Here is a 12,049-nt window from a genome sequence, read left to right on the forward strand (position 1 = left end):
GCATATATAGGTATATATATATATATATATATATATATACATATATATACATATATATATATATATATATATATATAGAGAGAGAGAGAGAGAGAGAGAGAGAGAGAGAGCGAGAGGGGGAGAGTGAGAGACAGAGGAACTCATCAAAGATCCTCTAATACAAAGATGCACAATTCGAGGTTTTTACATTATGTGGACATACATAATATATATATATATATATATATATATATATATGTGTGTGTGTGTGTGTGTGTGTGTGTGTGTGTGTGTGTGTGTGTGTGTGTGTATACAACATATTAATACTAATAGTAATAGTAATTTATCAAAAGTTATCGATAAAAAAAAACATGGGTATTAACATCTTCTGAACTGTCGATCTAACATGTTCGAAACATCAAGATATAGCTTGATAAAACAATACATTTTCGCGAAGAATAAATTCGTTAGGGATGGCAGAATGCCGCACTGATAATAATTCCATATACTAAATTTCTACCTTATAACTCCCTACATTATGTAACTTAAAGGTAACAATTAAAAAAAAAAAAACATGTAACAGAAATAAACCCGAAACAAGTGTAATCTTTAGCGACAAAAAGGCTCTACAACGAACTCGGTAGAATTTGTCGTATATATAACTATATATTGTTACTATCATGATTAGTATTATCATTATTACTATTATTACTATCATAATTAGTATGATTATCATGATTGTTAACAGTAACGTTATTATTAGTGTTGTTATTGTTATAATTTATATGGTATTGGTTATTATGATAATCATTTCTTATCATTAAGCTCACTACCATTATTATGACTATAGTGTGGGAATAATTGTATTAACAAGAAAAGGAAGTATCAATCAGTATCACTATGATGATGATTACGATAATACAATGTATGTTATTGTCATTTTTTAATTTATGGCCATTATCAATATTTCCATTATAACTCTATTATGGATGTTAAATCAAATATGTTATCAATGTTATATTGAATTAAATACCATCGTCTGTTTCACTTACCAAAAGACAACTTTAAGACGACTAATCTCGAGAAAGGATAAACTGGCAACTCACCCTGATCTCGAAAGTACGCCGATACATCAAATTAGTGTGAAAAAAATGATGATAATGCAGTCTTTTCATATATTTTGTAATTGTAAAACAGATACATATATTTATTCTTTTTTTTTTTTTTTTTTTTTTTTTTTTTGCTTCTTTTAAAAATAATTACAACCTTCAATTCCGCTTTACTTTATTATTTTGTTTTTGTTTTTGTTTACCGAAATTGGAAGAAGGATACAGCTGACTTCCCATGATCTGTTAATGCAATGATATGCAAAACAGCTTTCGTTTAACCGTGCAAGAAAATCCCCCCCCCCCCCCCACATCTCCATCCCCATGAGTGAATCCTACATCCTGAACGTAGGAGAAAAAGAAGGAGAGAAGGGAAGGGTGGAGGAGAGACGAAGAGGAGAGAAGGGAAAGGGGAGGGAGAGATTGGATGGGAGGGAAAGAGGAGGAAGAGGAGAGAAGGCGAAAGAGTAGAATAGGGAGGGGAGAGAGAGAAGGCATAGGAGTTGGAGATGGAGGATATAAATAAAAAGGAAGAGTAGGAGAAGAAAAGAGGGTGAGAGAGGGAGGTAGAAAGGAAGAAGAAGGAAGAGGGAGATGATAAGGCAAAGGAGGGGGAGAGGATAGAGGAGATGGGAGACAAAAAATAAAAAACAGGTGAAGGAAGAGAGAAGAGAAGCTAACAAGGGAAGAAGAGGAGAGAAGAACATGGGAAGAGTTGAGAAGACACGAAAGGAAGAGGAGGATTAGAGAAGACAAAAAATCGCGAGGAGAAGGAGAGGAAACAAATAAAGGAAGAGGAGGAGGAGAGAACACAACAAAGGAAAAGGAGGAAGGAAAAAACAGGTAAGAGTAAGAAAGAAGGTACAGGCGTGGGAGTAGATGAAATAGAAAACAATAAAGGAGAAGGAGGAGGAGGAGGAAGAGAGATGAGATCGCAACAGAGGAGCAATAGATGGCGTCAGAGGAAGAGGAGGAGAAGGAGAAATAGATTGCATCAGAGGAGGAGAAGGGGTGGCAACCGAGAGGAGAGGTGCAGGTGGGAGGGGCTTAGGCCGAGACGCGCGTATAAAAGAGCGCAAAGTAGCATGTTCTTCACATCAGCTCTCGAAGGCAAGATTTCTCGACGTTTTGGTCAAGAAGCGAAGATGGTAAGGCCCGAAATCAGCTGCAAATTACGGTTTAATTTGAATTATCAACTCTGTTTTCTTGTATTTTTCTTGTCAGTAAGATAATGATTCGTAATGTTTGAAATGGGTTTATAGGTAATTTCATATGATCAAGATGGTATTTAATAAACTTTGTTCTGTTTACACCTTTCATAATCATCAGCCTATTTTCTTTTGATTTTCTTCAAGAAATTGTTTGAGTTTGATTACCATTATTATGTTTTACTTATACAACCAACTATTAGTAAGACTCTCCCTTGCTGACTTAAAATTTCATATCAATTCATAAGTAGTTTTTTCAGATAAGCTTTGTATATTTTATGCAATAGAGGCTAAAAAGGCGTGTCATCATACATGCAACAATATATACGATATTTACTATAATGCCATTGAAAAATAATGATAATTACTTTGAAATCATTTTTAAAATTTGCTAAAACTTGCTAGCTTTCCTCTGACCGGCGCCCTGTCCCTTAGAAAGCTTTCTTGTGCCGAGGAAGCGAAGGCTAACCCGCCGTTCCCTCCCGCAAGGTCAACGGCAAACTCGCTCTGGCGGCGGCGGTGCTGGGGGCGCTGCAGCTCAGCCTCTGCCTCGCGGCGCCAGGCCCCTGGAAGGCGCCCGTGCTGCACTCTGTAGGCGTTGTCCCGGCTGTGCATTCTGTGGGCGTCGTCCCTGCTGTGCATACCGTGGGCGTCGTAGCCAGACCCGTGGGCGTGGCTTACGTGGGTGACCACGACGACGATGGCTTCGGCGACGACGACGACGTCGGTCGCGTCGTGGTCTCGGCTCACAAGGTGTGGTGATCCGTCGCCCCGGAAGGCCTCCCGACGGCGGCGCCAGGTTTCCCTCCGCAGGAAGCCGACGCCGCGGAGACGACACCGACGCTCTGCAACTTTGCTTTCCTTTCAGCTACAGAACTGAATAAAATGCATCAAACTGTAAACACTGCGTGTGGAACCCTTAAGCCAAAGGACATGAAGTCAATAGAGGGTTGGAAGGTTTCCTTCTGATAGGCGGTGCGCAGGCGGTAACAGACAAAATTGACATGTTTGTGTGAGTATCCAAATACCCTTGCAAATGGTTAGACGTAAATATAAAATGTAAGAAGCAAGGAGGGGAACACTTCATAAATCTCTGAAGCAAACATGTAGAACAAATCGTATGACAACAAGAACGAGGATTATATCCTGACATATGAGCAATGTTTTAAATTATATTAAAACACATGTGTTGCAAATGATAATAATGGTAATAATATATAAATAAAATGAGATTATACATACATATATAGGTATATAAACAACATATAAATATTAACACTATTTTAACAAAAGTTATTGATAAGAACCCATGGGAATTGACACCCACGCATAATTCAGGAAGAGAAGTCATTAGTCATTGTTGATCTAACGTGTTCGAAATCATCCATAGTTATTAGCAAAAAAAATTGTTTGGGATTGCAGAATACCGCATTAATAATAATTTTACATATATGATTTCTACCTTATACTTCACTAGACTAGGTAACTAGATATGCATCGTAAAAAAAAGGCAAGCATATCGGGCATGTAACAAAGAAAGTCTGTGATTGCTCAAGGGCTAGATACACTTTGCCATGATTAACTGATTTTGCTCGAGGAATAAGGTAAACAGTTTCATATAAGTGTAAAAATATATTAAATATACAAAGATACTACAGAACATAAGTAGGTGGATATTATATATCCACCTAGGAAGTAATAATCATTATTACTATGATCATGATGATATTGCAATGTATGTCATTATCATGACCATATCGACGTGATAATGGCATTAAAAACAAAAATACCAATATTGTTATAATCAATATCACTATAGATGATGTCATTACCATAAATGTTCATCATTATTTAGTTACAATAGTCATTATTATTATCAATATAACTACTCTCATCGTCAATACCAATCGTCATTATCAGTATCATTATTTAATTGCCACCACAACCATCGACGGCAAATCAGATATTTTATCAATATTAGAATCAATTAAATGCATTGTCTTTTTCACTATCGATAATCAACGATATTACGACTAATCCCAAGAAAGGATAATCTGGCAACTCACCCTTATCTCTGGATTACGCCGATTTACCAAGTTAGCGTGGAAAACAAACCCTGATAATACAGTCCTTACACATGTTTTTGGATTTGTAAAATGTGTACATACATTTAAGTCTTTTTTTTTCTCTTTTTCTTTTTTTATATTAGCTGTCTTTAATACCGCTATATTTTTTCCCCTACAAGAGAGACGGAAAATCAGACTTCCCCAGAATCTGTGTGAGTTGCCATTTTTTGTTTTTGTATCCCAAAATTGGAAGAAGGATACAGCTGACTTCTGTGAATGCAATGATATGCAAAACAGCTTTAGTTTAACCATGCAATACCCCCCCCCCTACCCCCACACGAAGGATGAGTCTATCTTGCATCCTGGACGAAGGAGAGAGAGAAGGAGAGAAGGGAAGGGTGGAGGAGAGACGAAGAGGAGAGAAGGGAAAGGGGAGGGAGAGACTGGATGGGAGGGAAAGAGGAGGAGAATAAGGAGAGATGGCGAAAAAGTTGGATAGGGAGGAGGGAGAGAGAAGTCATAGGAGTTGGATATGAAAAGGCAAAGGAGGGGGAGAGGGTAGAGAAGGAGATAGGAGACAAAAAAAAAAGGTGAAGGAGGAGAGGGGGAGACAATAAAGGAGGAGGAGGAGAGAACATGAGAATAGGAGAGAAGACAATAAAGGAAAAGAAGGAGGAGAGAAAAACATGAGAAGAAGAAAGATGACAACTAAGGAAGAGGAGAGAAGACAGGAAAGGAAGAGGAGGATTAGAGAATACTACAAAGGGAGAGGAGGAGGAGAGGAGACAAAGGAAGAGGAGGATAGAGGAAATAAAGGAAGAGGAATAAAAAAAAAGAACAAAGGAAGGGGTGTAGGAGAGAAGACAACTAAGCAAGAGGAAGAGGGGAGAACAAAGGGAGATGAGGAGGAGAGGTGCAGGTGGGAGGGGCTTAGGCCGAGACGCGCGTATAAAAGAGCGCAAAGTCGCATGTTCTTCACATCAGCTCCCGAAGGCAAGATTTCTCGACGTTTTGGTCAAGAAGCGAAGATGGTAAAGCCCGAAATCAGCTGTTCTATTTGAATTATTTATTCTGATTTCTTGTATTTTTCAGTTTAAGATAGTGATTTGGAATGATTAGCATGGTGTCTGACATCGGTTTTTAGGTAATCTCATAGGACCAAGATAGTATGTAATAAACTTTGTTCTGTTGACACCGTTCCTAATCATCTGCCTATTTTCTTTTGATTTTCTTCAAGAATTTGTTTGAATTTGATTTTCATTATTTTTTTTTTTTTTTTTTTTAACTAAAACAGCGACCAATTATTAAGACTCTCCCTTACTATGACATAAAATTTCATATAATTTCATAAGTAGATTTTTTTTTTTTTTTTTTAGATAGGCCATGAATAGTTCATGCAATAGAGGCTCAAAAGTCGTGTCTTCATAAATGCAACAACATAAGCGTCCTTTACTTTAATGCCATTGAAAAATAATGATAATTACTTTGAAATCACTTTTAAATTTTGCTAAAACTAGCTATCTTTCGCTTGACCGTCGCCCTGCCCTGTAAAAGGCTTTCTTGTACCGAGGAAGCGAAGGCTAACCCGCCGTTCCCTCCCGCAAGGTCAACGGCAAACTCGCTCTGGCGGCGGCGGTGCTGGGGGCGCTGCAGCTCAGCCTCTGCCTCGCGGCGCCAGGCCCCTGGAAGGCGCCCGTGCTGCACTCTGTAGGCGTTGTCCCGGCTGTGCATTCTGTGGGCGTCGTCCCTGCTGTGCATACCGTGGGCGTCGCTCCGGCTGTACATACCGTGGGCGTCGTAGCCAGACCCGTGGGCGTGGCTTACGTGGGTGACCACGACGACGATGGCTTCGGCGACGACGACGACGTCGGTCGCGTCGTGGTCTCGGCTCACAAGGTGTGGTGATCCGTCGCCCCGGAAGGCCTCCCGACGGCGGATTCGGCGCCAGGTTTCCCTCCGCAGGAAGCCGACGCCGCGGCGACGACACCGACGCTCTGCAACTTTGCTTTCCTTTCAGCTACAGAACTGAATAAAATGCATCAAACTGTAAACACTGCCTGTGAAAACCCTTAAGCCAAAGGACATGAAGTCAATGGAGGGTTAGAAGGTTTCCTTCTGATAGGCGGGGCGCAGGCGGTAACGGGCAAAATTGACATGTTTGTGTGAGTATCCAAATACCCTTGCAGATGGTTAGACGTAAATATAATAAATAAGAAGCAAGGAGGGGAACACTTCATAAATCACTGAAGCAAACATGTAGAACAAATCGTATGACAACAAGAACGAGGATTATATCCTGACATATGAGCAATGTTTTAAATTATATTATAACACATGTGTTGGAAATGATAATAATGGTAATAATATATAAATAAAATGAAATTATACATACATATATAGGTATATAAACATATAAATATTAACACTATTTTAACAAAAGTTATTGATAAGAACCCATGGGAATTGACACCCACGCATAATTCAGGAAGAGAAGTCATTAGTCATTGTTGATCTAACGTGTTCCAAATCATCCATAGTAATTAGCAAAAAAAAATTGTTTGGGATTGCAGAATACCGCATTAATAATCATTTTACATATATGATTTCTACCTTATACTTCACTAGACTAGGTAACTAGATATGCATCGTAAAAAAAAGGCAAGCATATCGGGCATGTAACAAAGAAAGTCTGTGATTGCTCAAGGGCTAGATACACTTTGCCATGATTAACTGATTTTGCTCGAGGAATAAGGTAAAAAGTTTCATATAAGTGTAAAAATATATTCAATATACAAAGATACTACAGAACATAAGTAGGGAGATATCATACGAAGTACACAGTAGTTAGGTACAGCACACGCTGGTACGGTATAGCACGCGCAGGTACAGTAGAACACACACACCTACGGTACAGCACGCACAGTATGCGCCGAAAGATCGCTCCGACAGGATATCGGACCTCACATCAAACCTATTAGGTAGAAACATTTTCAGCATAAGAAAACAACGTCAATGTATGTGTTCTCATTTAACATTTAACATTTCATATTATTTATGCTCTTCATTTCACTTTTCTTTTCCTTCCCTAACATACTCTTATATAATTCAAAGTAATATTTCAATATTTCTACATTTTATTTATATGCGTAAACAGAGATTCATTTAACAAATAACAAAAGCTTATTTCAAGTTGCTTGAATCGAAGACAGGAGCCGAGTGACCGACCGTACGGGGGTTGCCTCCGGCTTCAGTTCAGGCGAGGAGTCGAACCGTTTCGGGTTGACGAGTCGGAGGCGGCAAGCAAATGAGCCCGACAAAGACAGCATGAACCAACAAACAATGAACCCACCTCGACCCTTCACAAACTATATATTGTTACTACCATTAAAAAAAATATATATATATATATTGCTATTATTATTATGATACTTGCTATTATTGCATTTATTAGTATTATACTATATTGTTCTAATGTACATGATCAAGGTTATTATGATAATCATCGCCTTTATCAACAAGCTTACTACCATTATCATGACTCTATTGTGGTAATAATGTTATTAATAAGAAAAGGAAGTAATAATCATTATTACTATGATCATGATGATATTGCAATGTATGTCATTATTATGACCATATCGACGTAATAATGGCACTAAAAACAAAATACCAATATTGTTATAATTAATATCACTATAGATGATGTCATTACCATAAATGTTCATCATTGTTTAGTTACCATAGTCATCATTATTATCAATATACCTACTCTCATCGTCAATACCAATCGTCATTATCAGTATCATTATTTCATTGCCACCAAAACCACCGACGGCAAATCAGATCTCTTATTAATATTACAATCAATTAAATGTATCGTCTTTTTCATTACCGATAATCAACGAAAAGGAGGAAGGAAGAAATCAGGGAAGAGAAAGAAAGAAGGAAAAAATCAGGGAAGAGAAAGAAAGAAGGAAAAAATCAGGGAAGAGAAAGAAAGAAGGAAAAAATCAGGGAAGAGAAAGAAAGAAGATATAGGCGTGGGATTAGGTGAAGAAGACAATAAAGGAGGAAGAGGAGGAGGAGGAGAGAAGGAGAGATCGCAACAGAGGAGAAATAGATGGCGTCAGAGGAAGAGGAGGAGGAGAAGGAGATGGTAACCGGGAGGAGAGGTGCAGGTGGGAGGAGCTTAGGCCGAGACGCGCGTATAAAAGAGCGCAAAGTCGCATGTTCTCCACATCAGCTCCCGAAGGCAAGGTCTCTCGACGTTTTGGTCAAAAAGCGAAGATGGTAAACCCCGAAATCAGCTGTTCTATTTGAATTATTTATTCTGATTTCTTGTATTTTTCAGTTTAAGATAGTGATTTGGAATGATTAGCATGGTGTCTGACATCGGTTTATAGGTAATCTCATAGGACCAAGATAGTATGTAATAAACTTTGTTCTGTTGACACCGTTCCTATTTTCTTTTGATTTTCTTCAAGAATTTGTTTGAATTTGATTATCTTTATTTTTTTATGAATACAGCGACCAATGAGTAAGACTCTCCCTTGCTATGACATAAAATTTCATATCAATTCATAAGTAGTTTTTTTTTTTTTTTTTTTTTTAGATAAGCCATGAATAGTTCATGCAATAGAGGCTCAAAAGTTGTGTCTTCATAAATGCAACAACATAAGCGTCCTTTACGTTAATGCCATTGAAAATTAATGATAATTACTTTGAAATCACTTTTAAATTTTGCTAAAACCAGCTAGTTTTCGCTTGACCGGCGCCCTGCCCTGTAAAAGGCTTTCTTGTCCCGAGGAAGCGAAGGCTAACCCGCCGTTCCCTCCCGCAAGGTCAACGGCAAACTCGCTCTGGCGGCGGCGGTGCTGGGGGCGCTGCAGCTCAGCCTCTGCCTCGCGGCGCCAGGCCCCTGGAAGGCGCCCGTGCTGCACTCTGTAGGCGTTGTCCCGGCTGTGCATTCTGTGGGCGTCGTCCCTGCTGTGCATACCGTGGGCGTCGTAGCCAGACCCGTGGGCGTGGCTTACGTGGGTGACCACGACGACGATGGCTTCGGCGACGACGACGACGTCGGTCGCGTCGTGGTCTCTGCTCACAAGGTGTGGTGATCCGTCGCCCCGGAAGGCCTCCCGACGGCGGATTCGGCGCCAGGTTTCCCTCCGCAGGAAGCCGACGCCGCGGCGACGACACCGACGCTCTGCAACTTTGCTTTCCTTTCAGCTACAGAACTGAATAAAATGCATCAAACTGTAAACACTGCCTGTGAAAACCCTTATTGTTATAATCAGTACCAATATTGCTAAGATAAGTATCACCATAGATGATGTTCTTATCATAAATATTTATCATTGTTTAGTAACCATAGTCATCAATATTAGTATTAATATAACTACTTTCATCAATACCAATCGTCATTATCAGTACCATTATAAGTTTATTGCCACCACAACCATCGACGTCAAATCAGATTTTTTATTCATATTATTATCAACAAAGCACATTGTCTTTTTTTTTTTTTTTTTTGATAATGATACGACTAATCTCAAGAAAAGGAAAATCTGGCAACTCACCCTGATCTCTAGATTACGCCGATTCACCAACTTACCGTGGAAAAAAAAAACATGATAAAACAATCCTTATACATGTTTTTGGATTTGTAAAACCTATACATATATACATATACTTTTAAAAAATATTTGCTGTCTTTAATACTGCTCTTTTTTTCTTTTCTTTTTTTTCCTGTAAGAGACGCGGAAAATCAGATTTCCCCAGAATCTGTGTGAGCTGCAAGTTTTTGTTTTTGTTTCCTGAAATTGAACCAAGGATACAGCTGACTTCCCATGATCTGTGAATGCAATGATATGCAAAACAGCTTTCGTTTAACCGTACAAGAAAATCCCCCCCCCCCCTTCCTCTTCTCCACCCCCACACGAAGGATGAGTGTATCCTGCATCCTGGACGTAGGAGAGAAGGGAAGGATGGAGGAGAAATGAAGAGGGAAAACGGGAGGAAGTGATTGGAAAAGGAAAGAGGAAGAGGAGGAGAGAAGGCGAAAGAGTGGAATAAGGAGGAAGTAGAGAGGAGGCATAGGCGTTGGAGAGGAGGGAAATAAACGAAAAGCCTGGGAGAGGGAGGAAAATGAGGAAGACGAGAGGAGTAGAGGAAAAAGAAAGAGGTGAAGAAGGATAGGAGAAGAAAAGGCAAAGGGTTGAGAGGTGGAGAAGGCGGAGAAGAGTCGCCAACATTGAAAGCGGAGGAGGAGAGTGAAATAAAGGAAGAAGAGAGAAGACATCAAAACGAAGAGGAAGAGAGCAGAACAAAGGAGGATAGGAGGAGAGATCGCAACAGAGGAGAAATTGATGGCGTCAGAGGAAGAGGAGGAGGAAAAGGAGAAATAGGAGATGGAAACCGATAGGAGAGGTGCAGGTGGGAGGGGCCTAGGCCGAGACGCGCGTATAAAAGAGCGAAAAGTCGCATGTTTTTTTGTTTTGTTTTTTTTTTTGTTTTTTACATCAGATCCCGAAGGCAAGATCTCTCGGCGTGTTTACCAAGAAGCGGAGATAGTATGGCACGAAATCAGCTGCAAAATACGGCTTTATATGGTCGATATACTTGTCTGTTTTCTTGTATTTTTCAGTTTAAAAAGGAATTCTTTGAATCCCTGTTAAATAGGTGAATAATAACTAGCTATCGCCTGACCGGCGCTCTGCTCCTTAAAAAGCGAAGGCTAACCCGCCGTTCCCTCCTGCAAGGTCAACGGCAAACTCGCTGGCGGCGGCTGTGCTGGGGGCGCTGCAGCTCAGCCTCTGCCTCGCGGAGCCAGGCCCCTGGAAGGCGCCCTTGGTGCACTCTGTGGGCGTCGTCCCGGCTGTGCATACCGTGGGAGTAGTAGCTGCCCTTGTGGCTAGATCCGTGGGCGTGGCTTGTGTGCGCGGCTTCGATCACGACGACGATGACTACGTCGGCTCGGGTCACGAGGTGTGATGATCCGTCGCCCCGGAAGGTCTTCCGACGGCGGATTCGGCGCCAGGTTTCCCTCCGCAGGAAGCCGACGCCGCGGAGACGACACCGACGCTCTGCAACTTTGCTTTCCTTTCAGCTACAGAACTGAATAAAATGCATCAAACTGTAAACACTGCGTGTGGAACCTTTAAGCCAAAGGACATGAAGTAAATAGAGGGTTGGAAGGTTTCCTTCTGACAGGCGGTGCGCAGGCGGTAACAGACAAAATTGACATGTTTGTGTGAGTATCCGAATACCCTTGCAGATGGATAGAAGCAAATGTAATATTAAGAAGCAAGAAGGGGAACACTTCATACGTCACTGAAGCAAAAAGAACAAAGATTCTGTGGCACATCAATGTATATAGTTAAACAGAGCACGGGCGTTGAAAAAAGGAAACTAGAGACACCATAGATTTGATGAATATATATAACAAAAGAAGAGAAGAAATTAATGAATGAACTTACCAAATCAAAATATGAAAACCAAATACATGTATATGAAAGGTAAAGAGCCAAGACCATTTAAGGTTCCAGCGTTGTAAAAATAAAAAACAATAATTCAATGAATTATTAGAAAGCTTCAGAGATCATAAGAGAACTCGGTAATTGCTAGACGAGGTTTTTCTATTAATTCAAGAGTATTCACAGAAACCATACATATGTAAAGTTATAACAATACC

General features: G+C 40.2%; 2 protein-coding genes across 2 annotated transcripts; both read left to right on the forward strand.

Annotated features, from left to right (window-relative positions):
- The first annotated feature begins 2,170 nt into the window (after positions 1 to 2,170).
- On the forward strand, positions 2,171 to 3,055 carry LOC125035779. The gene is made up of 2 exons (XM_047627990.1): positions 2,171 to 2,233; positions 2,783 to 3,055. Exons 1-2 carry the CDS (start codon positions 2,171 to 2,173, stop codon positions 3,053 to 3,055), a joined length of 336 nt encoding a protein of 111 aa, XP_047483946.1.
- Positions 3,056 to 5,362: 2,307 nt separating this feature from the next.
- On the forward strand, positions 5,363 to 6,406 carry LOC125035826. The gene is made up of 2 exons (XM_047628065.1): positions 5,363 to 5,390; positions 5,965 to 6,406. Exons 1-2 carry the CDS (start codon positions 5,388 to 5,390, stop codon positions 6,262 to 6,264), a joined length of 303 nt encoding a protein of 100 aa, XP_047484021.1. The 5' UTR covers positions 5,363 to 5,387; the 3' UTR covers positions 6,265 to 6,406.
- Positions 6,407 to 12,049: the final 5,643 nt, after the last annotated feature.

The sequence above is a fragment of the Penaeus chinensis genome, chromosome 20 (assembly GCF_019202785.1).
Source record: "Penaeus chinensis breed Huanghai No. 1 chromosome 20, ASM1920278v2, whole genome shotgun sequence".
Lineage (NCBI taxonomy): Eukaryota > Metazoa > Arthropoda > Malacostraca > Decapoda > Penaeidae > Penaeus > Penaeus chinensis.

What these genes read in the sequence shown, in the direction of transcription:
- LOC125035779 (XM_047627990.1), top strand. Translation starts at nt 2,171, where the DNA reads ATGTTCTTCACATCAGCTCTCGAAGGCAAGATTTCTCGACGTTTTGGT. An exon ending in TTGGTCAAGAAGCGAAGATG is followed by an intron (nt 2,234 to 2,782) that starts GTAAGGCCCGAA and finishes CCCTCCCGCAAG; the next exon opens with GTCAACGGCAAACTCGCTCT.